This window comes from Paralichthys olivaceus, chromosome 8, assembly GCF_024713975.1.
Source record: "Paralichthys olivaceus isolate ysfri-2021 chromosome 8, ASM2471397v2, whole genome shotgun sequence".
Taxonomy (NCBI): Eukaryota; Metazoa; Chordata; class Actinopteri; order Pleuronectiformes; family Paralichthyidae; genus Paralichthys; species Paralichthys olivaceus.
Genome location: NC_091100.1, coordinates 12,412,893 through 12,432,416, shown reverse-complemented (window position 1 = coordinate 12,432,416; position 19,524 = coordinate 12,412,893). Strand labels below are relative to the sequence as shown.

The 19,524-nt window shown below is 38.3% G+C and overlaps 4 protein-coding genes across 20 annotated transcripts in view; all 4 read right to left on the bottom strand.

The window, feature by feature from the left end:
* Positions 1-1,110, bottom strand: part of camk2d2 (calcium/calmodulin-dependent protein kinase (CaM kinase) II delta 2) — a 38,184-nt gene extending 37,074 nt beyond the window's left edge. For all 16 annotated transcript variants that reach the window (XM_069529684.1, XM_069529688.1, XM_069529691.1 and 13 more), the window contains exon 1: positions 650-1,110. In XM_069529684.1, coding sequence (XP_069385785.1) covers positions 650-711 — 62 coding nt within the window. In that variant the 5' untranslated portion in view covers positions 712-1,110. The remainder of the gene's footprint in view (positions 1-649) is intronic.
* Positions 1,111-2,208: 1,098 nt separating this feature from the next.
* LOC138411095 (interleukin-8-like) lies at positions 2,209-3,394 on the bottom strand. Of its 2 annotated transcripts, none has more exons than XM_069529703.1 (4): positions 3,008-3,394; positions 2,770-2,887; positions 2,566-2,652; positions 2,209-2,436 (listed from the first exon to the last, which is right to left on the bottom strand). In XM_069529703.1, exons 1-4 carry the CDS (start codon positions 3,081-3,083, stop codon positions 2,427-2,429), a joined length of 291 nt encoding a protein of 96 aa, XP_069385804.1. In that variant the 5' UTR covers positions 3,084-3,394; the 3' UTR covers positions 2,209-2,426. The 2 variants fall into 2 exon arrangements, with proteins under 2 accessions (XP_069385804.1, XP_069385805.1); XM_069529704.1 differs by having other exon boundaries at positions 2,209-2,433; positions 3,008-3,291.
* A 1,073-nt stretch (positions 3,395-4,467) lies between these two features.
* On the bottom strand, positions 4,468-5,719 carry LOC138411094 (growth-regulated protein homolog gamma-like). The gene is made up of 4 exons (XM_069529702.1): positions 5,456-5,719; positions 5,203-5,335; positions 4,999-5,085; positions 4,468-4,875 (listed from the first exon to the last, which is right to left on the bottom strand). The coding sequence occupies exons 1-4, from the start codon at positions 5,511-5,513 to the stop codon at positions 4,860-4,862; spliced, it is 294 nt and encodes a 97-aa protein (XP_069385803.1). The 5' UTR covers positions 5,514-5,719; the 3' UTR covers positions 4,468-4,859.
* A 6,712-nt stretch (positions 5,720-12,431) lies between these two features.
* Positions 12,432-17,368, bottom strand: LOC138411067 (uncharacterized). Its single transcript, XM_069529416.1, has 7 exons — positions 17,028-17,368; positions 16,775-16,907; positions 16,571-16,657; positions 13,416-13,501; positions 13,163-13,295; positions 12,959-13,045; positions 12,432-12,835 (listed from the first exon to the last, which is right to left on the bottom strand). Exons 1-7 carry the CDS (start codon positions 17,092-17,094, stop codon positions 12,820-12,822), a joined length of 609 nt encoding a protein of 202 aa, XP_069385517.1. The 5' UTR covers positions 17,095-17,368; the 3' UTR covers positions 12,432-12,819.
* Positions 17,369-19,524: the final 2,156 nt, after the last annotated feature.

Below are 19,524 nucleotides of genomic sequence, written 5' to 3'. Positions count from 1 at the left end.
TGTGTCATCGCCGACTGATGCCTACATGCTGTCGCATTACAGCGTGTGTATTTCTGTCACTCAGGGGGGAGGAGGAGGATTTTGGGGAAGCGGTGGTGGGGACGGTAGAAAGAGATAGATAGAGACAGAGAGAGAGAGGAGGTGGGTCCACCAAACCTCACCATTGCACATACACACACACACTCACTCAAACACACACCGATGCATTTCACCCCCTGAAGCCCCTCGCTCTCCCGTGGCAGCCAAATGCCAGAAATGCATCGGCGGCTGCACGGGACAGGATGCAGGCGAATGACGACACGCTCGACTCGACATCTTCCTTCGTAGTCACACAAACGTGAGCAGGGCTTTGTATGTGGCATTAGAGCAAACAGGATGTCACTGCACATGACTGCATGAGATATGATATTTAAAACCCCCCGCATCCAAGCCTGTACGGCCACACTGTCCACTGTGCGCACACAAACCCCCACAGACACACACACAGCCCGGAATCCGTGTCCTTAAGCCAAGGCGGCCTGTTACATAACAGGCTGACATTTCACACAGGATGATGATGATGGTGGTGATGGTGGTGATGATGATGATGATGGTGGAGATGATACCAGATGATGATATTGTAAGAAAAACAACAAACATGCTTCCTTACTTCCCCAGCTCCTCGAACAGCTGATATTCATCGGTAAACCTCGTGCAGATCGTCAACGCCATCCTGAAGGAGTTGCCGACAACGAGGAGGAGGAGGAGAAGCGGTTTAAGGTGCACTCACAAACCGTGTCCAGCGCACACACACGCGCACACACACGCACAATCGACAACGCCGCCTGGTTTTTGTCCTGGAGCTGCGAGCCAAACGAGGGGATTCATGCACCACCGAGGAGCACCGAGGAGAGCTGCTGGACGGAGCGGGGGTTTGAGATGTGCGGCACAAAAGGGACCCTCTTCCTCTTCCTCTTCCTCCTCTTCTTGTTCACATGCAGCAGCCTGACAGGACTCGTGGGCGCAGCATTTTGTGTGTATCGCGTGTATTTGGTGCGAGTCCGTCCAGCGCTGTGAGTGTTTCCTCTGCGCGCACCAGCCGCAGCACTACCGCACCTACCCCCCACTGTGCGCACAGCCCCGCCCCCTTTGCCTGCATCCTCAACATGGCTTATAATAATAACAACAACAATAATAATAATAACAACAACAATAATAATAACAATGATAATAACAATAATAACAACAACAATGATAATAACAATAATAACAACAACAATAATAATAATAACAACAATAATAACAATGATAATAACAATAATAACAACAACAATAATAACAACAATGATAATAACAATGATAATAATAATAAATACTAACGAAAATAATAACAATAGCGATAATAATATAATTAATAATAATAATGATCATTATTGTTATTATTATTGTTGTTATTATTACAGAAATTAAAAAATAGCAACAACAGTGATGATAATAATTATAATTTATTGTACATTTATTATTGTGCCCAATAGTACTACCATAATTTGCAGTTTAATGTACTTTTTGTAAAGTTAATACTCTGATAAGAAAATATTTTGAAATATAATGTATATAGTAATTATTATTACTATATATAGTTATTATGATATAATGGTGGACTACTATATTTGAAAAGTCATGACATTTGACATCAAGTCCAGTTTCTATATACCAACACTTTAAATTTCATAACGTTAATGTGAGCAGCCTCATACATTCTCTTTGTATTAAGAGATGCAGCGGTTTCTTCAGCTGCAGCTTTTAGCTTTTCTAATCAAATAAAACTACAATTCATTAAACTTGACAAGTAATTAGAAAGTGTAACAGTTGTCAGTGTGACTGAATGGTGTTGAGTTGTTTCAAGCTAGAATATCAAGTTAACTGAATCCTTTTCTGAGGTTTGTTTAAGAGATGTAAATAATAAATCACTTTTTCTGATTGTAAATGTATTTAGTTCAGTTCAAAGACTCATGTCATTCATTTAAAATGATCAAGTAAAACTTTCAATGTGCTACTTTGTTTTTTATTTAATGTGCATTTTATCCCATATTTACAATCCCTTGTGAATAATCAAAAAAGTGATGGAAAAGAAAAAGGCATTGCATGTGATGCCATGATTAGGACATGTGGCACAAATAGCTGCATGATAATACTACAATTAATTTTAAAAAAGACCAAGCAATTTCATTCAATTTCAAGAAACTCTTTTATTTAAGCAAAAGGGTAACAGTCAAGCATATTGATACAAACATATCCTTGTTGGTTAAAATCTTTCCATTTCAACAGCCGGTCAGGACATTGAGCAGTCCCCTGGTAAAAATTACTTTTATCATCCAATCAAACAAACACATTAGGGTCGTGTTGAGTTGTCTTTAAATGGCTCTGACCCATCTCTCACCAACTGCTCAGCGTCTTCTGTTGCAGGGGAAGAGAAACAGAAAAGAACGATGATTATCATTCAGTGTTTCAGAATTGGAGACATTTTCTGTCACGTTATCATTAAATCATGATTGAGAATATACAGCAAGAACAAACTTTACTCACTTTGAAACTAACTTGTTGATGACTCTCTTCACCCACAGAGCCTCAGGGTCAAGGCACAGCTCCACGCCGGTATCTTTCAGAGTGGCACTGCAACACCAAACAAGAGGTTCAGTTAGAATGAGTCGACTCGTGCCAAAAGCAAATGACAAGCAACATCACTGCATCATATCTAGAAGTAATGAAGGCTTTGAAATAAGGACTTACATGATCTCAGTTTTATCGCAGTGAGAGTTGGGAGAGATTATTTCCACACTCTTAATGTAGCGGCCGATGGGTCTGCTCTCTGTCTCGATGCAGCGGCAGGGCATTCTTGGGCTCACCTCTGTCAGGAGGAAAGAGTCACATAGGGTCACTAAATGCAACAGTGTTTGCTGGTCTACCTCTACATGCATTGAGAAAAAGAGAGCAAGAAAGTTAGTGAATAACAAAATAATAATCGTACCTTCACTGATGGCCAGAGAGGCCAGAGAGGCCAGGAGCACCATCACAGCAACAACGATGACTCTGCTGCTCATCATTTTTGCCCTTAGTACAATTCTGTATTAAAAAGTATGAACAAATAAAAATGTCCTTCAGAAAGCTCTCCAACCAAGAGTGCAGTGAAATAAAAAGTTGAAAAGTGAGGAGGTTTTGTCCAGTTTTTGCTTCAGCTCAGTTCTCTTTCTCCTCTACTTTTCCTTTTCTGTTTTCAGTTCAGCTGCTTCCTCGCTGTTTGAATCTAGCACTGGGGTGCACTCCTTATATAGCCGACTCTGGGAAGTGAGTCATGTCCCAGCCTTCTGCAGGTTGTGCAAACCAGAATTAGAGATTGTTAAAGGGTAGATTTACACTGCATGATGTGCGCTCACAGGTCATTTTTAATGTTAATGCAGAGTTATCATTTCAAAGAATAAAAAAACAGTGACTAAAAATTTGCAATACTGACTGGATGACATGAGAAGAATGGTTGGAAGAAATGCTTTGCTGATTATCAATGATTGTTAATGAGGTATTGCACCATTACTGACTTGTAGAGTTAGAGATTGACCAACTGGCATCTGATTCACATGTCATGTAGTATAACAGACAATTAGACGCAGTCTGAGAGTGAATGGCTCAACAATCCTCAGGTTTCCTGCATTTTAGAGGTGAAATTCCTCAGAAATCCTTTTTTTTGTGGTTTGAAGCAACAGAAATGACGCGAACCTGCTGTGTTTGTAATACATGTCATTTAGCTCACACTAATCTGGAATTGCAGAAGTGAAGGTAAAAGTTTGTAACTTCACTGAATGGTTAGGAGGAAATCTGAACCTGAATGTGTTGAACAGTGACCACATGATCTGTCTTCCTTGTACCATTGCCAGTATGTGGTCAAACTCCTGATAGTTAAAAGATATTCAGGCTAGTCATTATTTCTTTCCTAATTTGAAACAGACAATACAATGTAACAGCTGTGTAACAGTTGCCTCTTACCGGCAGCTGGCCTGCCACACTTAGTCATATTTAAACCAGAATTTATTTGAGATTTGGAAATTATAAAATTGTCTCCCAGAATTCATCATCATGTTGAAATAACTTAAAGCTGTTATGGTTCTATCAATTATCTTGTGTTTTTGGTGAGCTTTTGTTTTAGAGATGTAAATAATAAATCACTTTTTCTGATTGTAAATGTATTCAGTTCAGTTCAAAGACTCATGTCATTCATTTAAAATGATCAAGTAAAACTTTAGAGAATGTTTTTCTTTCAATGTGCTACTTTGTTTTTTATTTAATGTGCATTTTATCCCATATTACAATTGTGAATAATCAAAAAAGTGATGGAAAAGAAAAAGGCATTGCATGTGATGCCATGATTAGGACATGTGGCACAAATAGCTGCATGATAATACTACAATTAATTAAGAAAAAGACCAAGCAATTTCATTCAATTTCAAGAAACTCTTTTATTTAACCAATAAGATAACAGTCAAGCATATTGATATTTTTTTTTTTTTTACAAATACATCAATAGATATGCAAAATACATAAATTAGAGACAATAATCCAATTTAACAGACAATAGGTGCAGCAGCCAAAATGGGACGAAATCGCTTCATCAAATATGTAAGTTCCCTTCAAACAAGCACAGGCTTGTTAATAAATAGCATGTTTGATACAAACATAACCTTGTTGGTTAAAATCTTTCCATTTCAACAGCCGGTCAGGACATTGAGCAGTCCCCTGGTAAAAATTACTTTTATCATCTGATCAAACAAACACATTAGGGTCGTGTTGAGTTGTCTTTAAACGGCTCTGATCCATCTCTCACCATCTTCTCAGCATCTTGTGTTGCTGGGGAAGAGAAAAAGAAAAGAACGATGATTATCATCCAGTGTTTCAGAATTGGAGACATTTTCTGTCACGTTATCATTAAATCATGATTGAGAATATACAGCAAGAACAAACTTTACTCACTTTGAAATTAACTTGTTGATGACTATCTTCACCCACGGAGCCTCAGGGTCAAGGCACACTTCCACGCCGGTCTCTTTCAGAGTGGCACTGCAACACCAAACAAGAGGTTCAGTTAGAATGAGTCGACTCGTGCCAAAAGCAAATGACAAGCAACATCACTGCATCATATCTAGAAGTAATGAAGGCTTTGAAATAAGGACTTACATGATCTCAATTTTATCGCAGTGAGAGTAGGGACAGATTTTTTCCACACTCTTAATGTAGCGGATGATGGGTCTGCTCTCTGTCTTGATGCAGCGGCAGTGCAGCAACACTCCCGGGCCTCTCAGGCTCACCTCTGTCAGGAGGAAAGAGTCACATAGGGTCACTAAATGCAACAGTGTTTGCTGGTCTACCTCTACATGCATTGAGAAAAAGAGGGCAAGAAAGTTAGTGAATAACAAAATAATAATCGTACCTTCACTGATGGCCAGGAGCACCATCACAGCAACAACGATGACTCTGCTGCTCATCATTTTTGCCCTTAGTACAATTCTGTATTAAAAAGTATGAACAAATAAAAATGTCCTTCAGAAAGCTCTCCAACCAAGAGTGCAGTGAAATAAAAAGTTGAAAAGTGAGGAGGTTTTGTCCAGTTTTTGCTTCAGCTCAGTTCTCTTTCTCCTCTACTTTTCCTTTTCTGTTTTCAGTTCAGCTGCTTCCTCGCTGTTTGAATCTAGCACTGGGGTGCACTCCTTATATAGCCGACTCTGGGAAGTGAGTCATGTCCCAGCCTTCTGCAGGTTGTGCAAACCAGAATTAGAGATTGTTAAAGGGTAGATTTACACTGCATGATGTGAGCTCACAGGTAATTTTTAATGTTAATGCAGAGTTATCATTTCAAAGAATAAAAAAACAGTGACTAAAAATTTGCAATACTGACTGGATGACATGAGAAGAATGGTTGGAAGAAATACTTTGCTGATTATCAATGATTGTTAATGAGGTATTGCACCATTACTGACTTGTAGAGTTAGAGATTGACCAACTGGCATCTGATTCACATGTCATGTAGTATAACAGACAATTAGACGCAGTCTGAGAGTGAATGGCTCAACAATCCTCAGGTTTCCTGCATTTTACAGTTGAAATTCCTCAGAAATCCTTTTTTTTGTGGTTTGAAGCAACAGAAATGACGTGAACCTGCTCTGTTTGTAATACATGTCATTTAGCTCACACTAATCTGGAATTGCAGAAGTGAAGGTAAAAGTTCGTAACTTCACTGAATGGTTAGGAGGAAATCTGAACCTGAATGTGTTGAACAGTGACCACATGATCTGTCTTCCTTGTACCATTGCCAGTATGTGGTCAAACTCCTGATAGTTAAAAGATATTCAGGCTAGTCATTATTTCTTTCCTAATTTGAAACAGACAATACAATGTAACAGCTGTGTAACAGTTGCCTCTTACCGGCAGCTGGCCTGCCACACTTAGTCATATTTAAACCAGAATTTATTTGAGATTTGGAAATTATAAAATTGTCTCCCAGAATTCATCATCATGTTGAAATAACTTAAAGCTGTTATGGTTCTATCAATTATCTTGTGTTTTTGGTGAGCTTTTGTTTTAGAGATGTAAATAATAAATCACTTTTTCTGATTGTAAATGTATTCAGTTCAGTTCAAAGACTCATGTCATTCATTTAAAATGATCAAGTAAAACTTTAGAGAATGTTTTTCTTTCAATGTGCTACTTTGTTTTTTATTTAATGTGCATTTTATCCCATATTACAATTGTGAATAATCAAAAAAGTGATGGAAAAGAAAAAGGCATTGCATGTGATGCCATGATTAGGACATGTGGCACAAATAGCTGCATGATAATACTACAATTAATTAAGAAAAAGACCAAGCAATTTCAAGAAACTGTTTTATTTAACCAATAAGATGACAGTCAAGCATATTGATATATTTATTTTTTATAAATACATCAATAAATATGCAAAATACATAAATTAGAGACAATAATCCAATTTAACAGACAATAGGTGCAGCAGCCAAAATGGGACGAAATCGCTTCATCAAATATGTAAGTTCCCTTCAAACAAGCACAGGCTTGTTAATAAATAGCATGTTTGATACAAACATAACCTTGTTGGTTAAAATCTTTCCATTTCAACAGCCGGTCAGGACATTGAGCAGTCCCCTGGTAAAAATTACTTTTATCATCCAATCATACAAACACATTAGGGTCGTGTTGAGTTGTCTTTAAATGGCTCTGACCCATCTCTCACCATCTTCTCAGCGTCTTCTGTTGCAGGGGAAGAGAAACAGAAAAGAACGATGATTATCATTCAGTGTTTCAGAATTGGAGACATTTTCTGTCACGTTATCATTAAATCATGATTGAGAATATACAGCAAGAACAAACTTTACTCACTTTGAAATTAACTTGTTGATGACTCTCTTCACCCACGGAGCCTCAGGGTCAAGGCACAGCTCCACGCCGGTATCTTTCAGAGTGGCACTGCAACACCAAACAAGAGGTTCAGTTAGAATGAGTCGACTCGTGCCAAAAGCAAATGACAAGCAACATCACTGCATCATATCTAGAAGTAATGAAGGCTTTGAAATAAGGACTTACATGATCTCAATTTTATCGCAGTGAGAGTTGGGACAGATTATTTCCACACTCTTAATGTAGCGGCCGATGGGTCTGCTCTCTGTCTCGATGCAGCGGCAGTGCAGCGACACTCCCGGGCCTCTCAGGCTCACCTCTGTCAGGAGGAAAGAGTCATAGGGTCACTAAATGCAACAGTGTTTGCTGGTCTTGCAATACTGACTGACTGACATGAGAAGAATGCTTGGAAGAAATACTTTGCTGATTATCAATGATTGTTAATGGAGTATTGCACCATTACTGACTTGAAGAATTAGAGATTGACCAACTGGCATCTGATTCACATGTCATGTAGTATAACAGACAAAGGCAGAGCTGAAGTCAACAAAGAGCAGCTTGGCATAGCGGCCCTGTTGCTCCAGGTGGGAGATGGTGGCGTGGAGCGCTGTGAAGATGGCGTCCTCCGTGGATCTGTTAGCCCTGTACGAAAACTGAAGTGGGTCGAATGATGGTGGGAGACAGGATAGGATGTGGCGACGGACCAGTTTCTCAAAACACTTCATGACAACAGGTGTCAGAGCGACTGGTCGATAGTTGTTGAGGCTGCTGATGGTGGTCTTTTTGGGCAGCGGGTCATGTAGTATAACAAACAATTAGACGCAGTCTGAGAGTGAATGGCTCAACAATCCTCAGGTTTCCTGCATTTTACAGTTGAAATTCCTCAGAAATCCTTTTTTTTGTGGTTTGAAGCAACAGAAATGACGCGAACCTGCTGTGTTTGTAATACATGTCATTTAGCTCACACTAATCTGGAATTGCAGAAGTGAAGGTAAAAGTTCGTAACTTCACTGAATGGTTAGGAGGAAATCTGAACCTGAATGTGTTGAACAGTGACCACATGATCTGTCTTCCTTGTACCATTGCCAGTATGTGGTCAAACTCCTGATAGTTAAAAGATATTCAGGCTAGTCATTATTTCTTTCCTAATTTGAAACAGACAATACAATGTAACAGCTGTGTAACAGTTGCCTCTTACCGGCAGCTGGCCTGCCACACTTAGTCATATTTAAACCAGAATTTATTTGAGATTTGGAAATTATAAAATTGTCTCCCAGAATTCATCATCATGTTGAAATAACTTAAAGCTGTTATGGTTCTATCAATTATCTTGTGTTTTTGGTGATTTGATATGGCAAATTTCACCAGTTACTGACATTCAAATTCAGTTCAATTCAAAAGACTTTATTGTCATTGCACGGTCGTACTTCGTACACTAGCACAACGAAATTGTAGCACAGTCCTCCTCCTCGATGCCAAACATACAATTAACAAGACACAAACCACTACACAAATTGAAATAAAAATAAGGGAATTCCAGGACCAAAGGCATTTAACGAAGTGGATATACTATACAAAAAAGAATAATTGTACCGATACATGCAGATAATATGGATATTTGGAGAAGTGCAAACTGTACAGAATAAATACTATATATTATATGCCGATAATGTACCGATATATCTGGATAATCTGGGTAATATACAAAGTGTTTTATTGCACCGGAAATGCCCCGAAAGTGTTTATTGCACTGAAAGGTCAAGGATTGAAAGTCCCATAGTGTTATTCCAGCTGAAATGACACATGATTAAGTCACAAGTCAGGACAATTGTGGCTGACTTCAGGCATGGTGGGATGAAGGACTACTGGGGTGTATTTGAAAAGTCATGACATTTGACATCAAGTCCAGTTTCTATACCAACACTTTAAATTTCATAAGGTTAATGTGAGCAGCCTCATACATTCTCTTTGTATTAAAGGTTCAGTGTGTAAGATTTAGGTGAAAGGGATTTTTGGCAGAAATTGAATATAAAATAATCCTAGTGATGTTTTCACGGGTGTGTTTCATTTAAATTGGATGAATTGTTGTTTTCTACAACATAGAATGAACCTTTATATTTAAATACTTTATATTTACATGGAGGGGGGTCCTCTCTGTGGAGGCTGCCATGTTTTTTACTGTCATCCAAACTGGACAAACTAAAACCTTTTGAGTTTTCATGACAACTGAAGTTCACCACAGGTTCTCTTTCATGTCGGGAAGGAGAGGGTGAGATGAGGAGTATCCAGCTGTAACATGAAACTTCTCTAAATTCTACACACTGAACCTTTAAGAGATGCAGCGGTTTCTTCAGCTGCAGCTTTTAGCTTTTATAATCAAATAAAACTATAATTCATTAAACTTGACAAGTAATTGGAAAGTGTAACAGTTGTCAGTGTGACTGAATGGTGTTGAGTTGTTTCAAGCTAGAATATCAAGTTAACTGAATCCTTTTCTGAGGTTTGTTTAAGAGATGTAAATAATACATCACTTTTTCTGATTGTAAATGTATTCAGTTCAGTTCAAAGACTCATGTCATTCATTTAAAATAATAAAATTAAAACCTTAGAGAATGTTTTTCTTTCAATGTGCTACTTTGTTTTTTATTTAATGTGCATTTTATCCCATATTACAATTGTGAATAATCAAAAAAGTGATGGAAAAGAAAAAGGCATTGCATGTGATGCCATGATTAGGACATGTGGCACAAATAGCTGCATGATAATACTACAATTAATTAAGAAAAAGACCAAGCAATTTCATTCAATTTCAAGAAACTCTTTTATTTAACCAATAAGATAACAGTCAAGCATATTGATATTTATTTTTTATAAATACATCAATAAATATGCAAAATACATAAATTAGAGACAATAATCCAATTTAACAGACAATAGGTGCAGCAGCCAAAATGGGACGAAATCGCTTCATCAAATATGTAAGTTCCCTTCAAACAAGCACAGGCTTGTTAATAAATAGCATGTTTGATACAAACATAACCTTGTTGGTTAAAATCTTTCCATTTCAACAGCCGGTCAGGACATTGAGCAGTCCCCTGGTAAAAATTACTTTTATCATCCAATCAAACAAACACATTAGGGTCGTGTTGAGTTGTCTTTAAATGGCTCTGACCCATCTCTCACCATCTTCTCAGCATCTTGTGTTGCTGGGGAAGAGAAACAGAAAAGAACGATGATTATCATTCAGTGTTTCAGAATTGGAGACATTTTCTGTCACGTTATCATTAAATCATGATTGAGAATATACAGCAAGAACAAACTTTACTCACTTTGAAATTAACTTGTTGATGACTCTCTTCACCCACGGAGCCTCAGGGTCAAGGCACAGCTCCACGCCGGTATCTTTCAGAGTGGCACTGCAACACCAAACAAGAGGTTCAGTTAGAATGAGTCGACTCGTGCCAAAAGCAAATGACAAGCAACATCACTGCATCATATCTAGAAGTAATGAAGGCTTTGAAATAAGGACTTACATGATCTCAGTTTTATCGCAGTGAGAGTTGGGACAGATTATTTCCACACTCTTAATGTAGCGGCCGATGGGTCTGCTCTCTGTCTCGATGCAGCGGCAGTGCAGCGACACTCCCGGGCCTCTCAGGCTCACCTCTGTCAGGAGGAAAGAGTCACATAGGGTCACTAAATGCAACAATGTTTGCTGGTCTTGCAATACTGACTGACTGACATGAGAAGAATGGTTGGAAGAAATACTTTGCTGATTATCAATGATTGTTAATGGAGTATTGCACCATTACTGACTTGAAGAATTAGAGATTGACCAACTGGCATCTGATTCACATGTCATGTAGTATAACAGACAAAGGCAGAGCTGAAGTCAACAAAGAGCAGCTTGGCATAGCGGCCCTGTTGCTCCAGGTGGGAGATGGTGGCGTGGAGCGCTGTGAAGATGGCGTCCTCCGTGGATCTGTTAGCCCTGTACGAAAACTGAAGTGGGTCGAATGATGGTGGGAGACAGGATAGGATGTGGCGACGGACCAGTTTCTCAAAACACTTCATGACAACAGGTGTCAGAGCGACTGGTCGATAGTTGTTGAGGCTGCTGATGGTGGTCTTTTTGGGCAGCGGGTCATGTAGTATAACAGACAATTAGACGCAGTCTGAGAGTGAATGGCTCAACAATCCTCAGGTTTCCTGCATTTTACAGTTGAAATTCCTCAGAAATCCTTTTTTTTGTGGTTTGAAGCAACAGAAATGACGCGAACCTGCTGTGTTTGTAATACATGTCATTTAGCTCACACTAATCTGGAATTGCAGAAGTGAAGGTAAAAGTTTGTAACTTCACTGAATGGTTAGGAGGAAATCTGAACCTGAATGTGTTGAACAGTGACCACATGATCTGTCTTCCTTGTACCATTGCCAGTATGTGGTCAAACTCCTGATAGTTAAAAGATATTCAGGCTAGTCATTATTTCTTTCCTAATTTGAAACAGACAATACAATGTAACAGCTGTGTAACAGTTGCCTCTTACCGGCAGCTGGCCTGCCACACTTAGTCATATTTAAACCAGAATTTATTTGAGATTTGGAAATTATAAAATTGTCTCCCAGAATTCATCATCATGTTGAAATAACTTAAAGCTGTTATGGTTCTATCAATTATCTTGTGTTTTTGGTGAGCTTTTGTTTTAGAGATGTAAATAATAAATCACTTTTTCTGATTGTAAATGTATTCAGTTCAGTTCAAAGACTCATGTCATTCATTTAAAATGATCAAGTAAAACTTTAGAGAATGTTTTTCTTTCAATGTGCTACTTTGTTTTTTATTTAATGTGCATTTTATCCCATATTACAATTGTGAATAATCAAAAAAGTGATGGAAAAGAAAAAGGCATTGCATGTGATGCCATGATTAGGACATGTGGCACAAATAGCTGCATGATAATACTACAATTAATTAAGAAAAAGACCAAGCAATTTCATTCAATTTCAAGAAACTCTTTTATTTAACCAATAAGATAACAGTCAAGCATATTGATATTTATTTTTTATAAATACATCAATAAATATGCAAAATACATAAATTAGAGACAATAATCCAATTTAACAGACAATAGGTGCAGCAGCCAAAATGGGACGAAATCGCTTCATCAAATATGTAAGTTCCCTTCAAACAAGCACAGGCTTGTTAATAAAGAGCATGTTTGATACAAACATAACCTTGTTGGTTAAAATCTTTCCATTTCAACAGCCGGTCAGGACATTGAGCAGTCCCCTGGTAAATATTACTTTTATCATCTGATCAAACAAACACATTAGGGTCGTGTTGAGTTGTCTTTAAACGGCTCTGACCCATCTCTCACCATCTTCTCAGCATCTTGTGTTGCTGGGGAAGAGAAAAAGAAAAGAACGATGATTATCATTCAGTGTTTCAGAATTGGAGACATTTTCTGTCACGTTATCATTAAATCATGATTGAGAATATACAGCAAGAACAAACTTTACTCACTTTGAAATTAACTTGTTGATGACTATCTTCACCCACGGAGCTTTAGGGTCAAGGCACACTTCCACGCCGGTCTCTTTCAGAGTGGCACTGCAACACCAAACAAGAGGTTCAGTTAGAATGAGTCGACTCGTGCCAAAAGCAAATGACAAGCAACATCACTGCATCATATCTAGAAGTAATGAAGGCTTTGAAATAAGGACTTACATGATCTCAATTTTATCGCAGTGAGAGTTGGGACAGATTATTTCCACACTCTTAATGTAGCGGCCGATGGGTCTGCTCTCTGTCTCAATGCAGCGGCAGTGCATCGCCACTCCCGGGCCTCTCAGGCTCACCTCTGTCAGGAGGAAAGAGTCACATAGGGTCACTAAATGCAACAGTGTTTGCTGGTCTACCTCTACATGCATTGAGAAAAAGAGAGCAAGAAAGTTAGTGAATAACAAAATAATAATCGTACCTTCACTGATGGCCAGAGAGGCCAGGAGCACCATCACAGCAACAACGATGACTCTGCTGCTCATCATTTTTGCCCTTAGTACAATTCTGTATTAAAAAGTATGAACAAATAAAAATGTCCTTCAGAAAGCTCTCCAACCAAGAGTGCAGTGAAATAAAAAGTTGAAAAGTGAGGAGGTTTTGTCCAGTTTTTGCTTCAGCTCAGTTCTCTTTCTCCTCTACTTTTCCTTTTCTGTTTTCAGTTCAGCTGCTTCCTCGCTGTTTGAATCTAGCACTGGGGTGCACTCCTTATATAGCCGACTCTGGGAAGTGAGTCATGTCCCAGCCTTCTGCAGGTTGTGCAAACCAGAATTAGAGATTGTTAAAGGGTAGATTTACACTGCATGATGTGAGCTCACAGGTAATTTTTAATGTTAATGCAGAGTTATCATTTCAAAGAATAAAAAAACAGTGACTAAAAATTTGCAATACTGACTGGATGACATGAGAAGAATGGTTGGAAGAAATACTTTGCTGATTATCAATGATTGTTAATGGAGTATTGCACCATTACTGACTTGTAGAGTTAGAGATTGACCAACTGGCATCTGATTCACATGTCATGTAGTATAACAGACAATTAGACGCAGTCTGAGAGTGAATGGCTCAACAATCCTCAGGTTTCCTGCATTTTACAGTTGAAATTCCTCAGAAATCCTTTTTTTTGTGGTTTGAAGCAACAGAAATGACGTGAACCTGCTGTGTTTGTAATACATGTCATTTAGCTCACACTAATCTGGAATTGCAGAAGTGAAGGTAAAAGTTTGTAACTTCACTGAATGGTTAGGAGGAAATCTGAACCTGAATGTGTTGAACAGTGACCACATGATCTGTCTTCCTTGTACCATTGCCAGTATGTGGTCAAACTCCTGATAGTTAAAAGATATTCAGGCTAGTCATTATTTCTTTCCTAATTTGAAACAGACAATACAATGTAACAGCTGTGTAACAGTTGCCTCTTACCGGCAGCTGGCCTGCCACACTTAGTCATATTTAAACCAGAATTTATTTGAGATTTGGAAATTATAAAATTGTCTCCCAGAATTCATCATCACGTTGAAATAACTTAAAGCTGTTATGGTTCTATCAATTATCTTGTGTTTTTGGTGATTTGATATGGCAAATTTCACCAGTTACTGACATTCAAATTCAGTTCAATTCAAAAGACTTTATTGTCATTGCACGGTCGTACTTCGTACACTAGCACAACGAAATTGTAGCACAGTCCTCCTCCTCGATGCCAAACATACAATTAACAAGACACAAACCACTACACAAATTGAAATAAAAATAAGGGGATTCCAGGACCAAAGGCATTTAACGAAGTGGATATACTATACAAAAAAGAATAATTGTACCGATAATGTACCGATACATGCAGATAATATGGATATTTGGAGAAGTGCAAACTGTACAGAATAAATACTATATATTATATGCCGATAATGTACCGATATATCTGGATAATCTGGGTAATATACAAAGTGTTTTATTGCACCGGAAATGCCCCGAAAGTGTTTATTGCACTGAAAGGTCAAGGATTGAAAGTCCCATAGTGTTATTCCAGCTGAAATGACACATGATTAAGTCACAAGTCAGGACAATTGTGGCTGACTTCAGGCATGGTGGGATGAAGGACTACTGGGGTGTATTTGAAAAGTCATGACATTTGACATCAAGTCCAGTTTCTATACCAACACTTTAAATTTCATAAGGTTAATGTGAGCAGCCTCATACATTCTCTTTGTATTAAAGGTTCAGTGTGTAAGATTTAGGTGAAAGGGATTTTTGGCAGAAATTGAATATAAAATAATCCTAGTGATGTTTTCACGGGTGTGTTTCATTTAAATTGGATGAATTGTTGTTTTCTACAACATAGAATGAACCTTTATATTTAAATACTTTATATTTACATGGAGGGGGGTCCTCTCTGTGGAGGCTGCCATGTTTTTTACTGTCATCCAAACTGGACAAACTAAAACCTTTTGAGTTTTCATGACAACTGAAGTTCACCACAGGTTCTCTTTCATGTTGGGAAGGAGAGGGTGAGATGAGGGGTATTCAGCTGCAGTGTGCAACCTCACCTTTAGATGTCACTAAATTCTACACACTGATCCTTTAAGAGATGCAGCGGTTTCTTCAGCTGCAGCTTTTAGCTTTTATAATCAAATAAAACTATAATTCATTAAACTTGACAAGTAATTGGAAAGTGTAACAGTTGTTAGTGTGACTGAATGGTGTTGAGTTGTTTCAAGCTAGAATATCAAGTTAACTGAATCCTTTTCTGAGGTTTGTTTAAGAGATGTAAATAATACATCACTTTTTCTGATTGTAAATGTATTCAGTTCAGTTCAAAGACTCATGTCATTCATTTAAAATGATCAAGTAAAACTTTAGAGAATGTTTTTCTTTCAATGTGCTACTTTGTTTTTTATTTAATGTGCATTTTATCCCATATTACAATTGTGAATAATCAAAAAAGTGATGGAAGAGAAAAAGGCATTGCATGTGATGCCATGATTAGGACATGTGGCACAAATAGCTGCATGATAATACTACAATTAATTAAGAAAAAGACCAAGCAATTTCATTCAATTTCAAGAAACTCTTTTATTTAACCAATAAGATAACAGTCAAGCATATTGATATTTATCTTTTATAAATACATCAATAAATATGCAAAATACATAAATTAGAGACAATAATCCAATTTAACAGACAATAGGTGCAGCAGCCAAAATGGGACGAAATCGCTTCATCAAATATGTAAGTTCCCTTCAAACAAGCACAGGCTTGTTAATAAATAGCATGTTTGATACAAACATAACCTTGTTGGTTAAAATCTTTCCATTTCAACAGCCGGTCAGGACATTGAGCAGTCCCCTGGTAAAAATGACTTTTATCATCCAATCAAACAAACACATTAGGGTCGTGTTGAGTTGTCTTTAAACGGCTCTGACCCATCTCTCGCCATCTGCTCAGCGTCTTCTGTTGCAGGGGAAGAGAAACAGAAAAGAACGATGATTATCATTCAGTGTTTCAGAATTGGAGACATTTTCTGTCACGTTATCATTAAATCATGATTGAGAATATACAGCAAGAACAAACTTTACTCACTTTGAAATTAACTTGTTGATGACTCTCTTCACCCACGGAGCCTCAGGGTCAAGGCACAGCTCCACGCCGGTATCTTTCAGAGTGGCACTGCAACACCAAACAAGAGGTTCAGTTAGAATGAGTCGACTCGTGCCAAAAGCAAATGACAAGCAACATCACTGCATCATATCTAGAAGTAATGAAGGCTTTGAAATAAGGACTTACATGATCTCAGTTTTATCGCAGTGAGAGTTGGGAGAGATTATTTCCACACTCTTAATGTAGCGGCCGATGGGTCTGCTCTCTGTCTCGATGCAGCGGCAGTGCAGCGACACTCCTAGGCTTCTCAGGCTCACCGCTGTCAGGAGGAAAGAGTCACATAGGGTCACTAAATGCAACAGTGTTTGCTGGTCTACCTCTACATGCATTGAGAAAAAGAGGGCAAGAAAGTTAGTGAATAACAAAATAATAATCGTACCTTCACTGATGGCCAGAGAGGCCAGGAGCACCATCACAGCAACAACGATGACTCTGCTGCTCATCATTTTTGCCCTTAGTACAATTCTGTATTAAAAAGTATGAACAAATAAAAATGTCCTTCAGAAAGCTCTCCAACCAAGAGTGCAGTGAAATAAAAAGTTGAAAAGTGAGGAGGTTTTGTCCAGTTTTTGCTTCAGCTCAGTTCTCTTTCTCCTCTACTTTTCCTTTTCTGTTTTCAGTTCAGCTGCTTCCTCGCTGTTTGAATCTAGCGCTGAGGTGCACTCCTTATATAGCCGACTCTGGGAAGTGAGTCATTTCCCAGCCTTCTGCAGGTTGTGCAAGCCGGGATTGTTGACTGGGGAATTTACGTTGCATGATGTGAGCTCACGGGTAATTTAATGTTAATGCAGAGTTATCATTTCAAAGAATAAAAAAACAGTGACTAAAAATGTGCAATACTGACTGACTGACATGAGAAGAATGGTTGGAAGAAATACTTTTCTGATTATCAATGATTGTTAATGGAGTATTGCACCATTACTGACTTGTAGAGTTAGAGATTGACCAACTAGCATCTGATTCACATGTCATGTAGTATAACAGACAATTAGACGCAGTCTGAGAGTGAATGGCTCAACAATCCTCAGGTTTTGTCACCTGAATTTTTCCCTTTCAAGAAGGTGAATAATCTCTCAAATACTCTGAAAGCTACTTCTTTAGACAATATACATTTCTAAACACTGCCCTGGTATATGTATTGCTGTCTAAGTTCAATAATGTTGCACACCTCTATGTCATAGGAACAAGCGCTGCGTAATTAGCAAAGTACATCAAGGTGATTGATGTGAATGTACAGAACATGCACTTGTGTCTCATGTGCACTAACATGTTTCACAGGCCTTGTTAAAACATTCTTCTGGTACTAAGGAAGAGACGGAGAGAAAGCTGGTGAATGATATGAGCGAACGCCTCCAAACAAGCATACAATCTACTTATAGTAAATGAACTCCAAATATAATCACTGCCCTCAACTCAGGTATCTGCAATTGGCATTTCTCAAAAGAACACGCAGTCACACGCTCACACATAAGGCAACACACAAACACATCTCTAGCTAATTCCTGCAGGTATTTGACATAAAATATTGCAATATACTGTGATTTAATCTTTGTTTGGCAATCAGAGCCTGATGGATCTATTTGATTATTTTCTTCCACAGAATTATTTACATATTCCCTTCCAAATTCTGCCACAGACTGATTATTACTCATAATAGTGTGGTTTCACCTGCTTGTTGCAGGATGCTGGACTACAGGGCTCCAGGTCCTAAGACACCTAAAGCTGCGCCACTGCTGTTGCACAAAAAGCTGTTCACATGTTTATATCAGCGAAGCTCGACCCCTGAGCTGGAGAACCAGGTGTCGTTGCTGTCGACAAAGTCACTTATTTATCAATATTGACAGTATCATCTGTCCAAACTGCTCCAAGTCTCGAATTATCAGGTTTGCAACGTTCACACTAAAACACGAAACATACAAACATGCAGTTGGATTGAACAAGGCAGCAGAATCAAGAGATCTCTATTTTCTCATTTCTCCGTCAGGACTTTCTCTGCAGTTTGCCTTACATACAACGCTGCAGCGTCTGCACTTATCACCGCTTTCTGCCAGGTGGGAAAAGTCTGCAGAAACTCCAGAGGCTCTCACTCTGATATTTTCAATCACACATACACATCCTCCAGTGAACCTGCCGAGGGTTCAGTGCATGTCTGGAAGCAGCTCATGAGACACAGAGACACTTGATGTTTGTTGTGGCTTTCTACCTTTTGTATGTTAAAACATAGAAACATGCAGGTAACCACTGTGTATGGTAAATGATTTTCAAATGGAGTGTCACCCGTGACTGGAACCATATCCTTAAAGACCTAAACCAAATAAGGAACCATTACAGGGAGGACATTTTCAGGTCATCTGTTTGAAATCACCAAATCCTAAGCACGAGATGTGTCAAAAAACTTCCACCCTAGAGCTGACGCAACCATGACAGGCTCAAACACGCACATGACTGCACGTCACTTCAGTAACTCTCACAAGGCAGACGGAAGTATGGGGTAACATCTCAACCGGGGGTCACCATTGTGGTTTTGACACATATGTTCTTGAGTCGCTGCATCATTTCAACATATGATGATTCAGAGGTTTTTGACAGGTGACAAAATGATGTCCATTAAGAGGATCACAATATTATATTATTATTATTTTAGTTTTAGCAACTTATGTGTTGAACAGGAATCATAATAAAGACAATCTGGAGGTTGCGACCAAATACGCATCTAGAATTATATGTCCTGTATACAAACATATGTCCTAGTGGTCAACAACAACATTAATTTTTAAATAGAAAAAATATATGGAGAAGTGCACTTATGGATGTTTTTATTTACATACCAAAAGTGATGGTAAACAATAACACTTTCATTCTTGTAACAGATATAT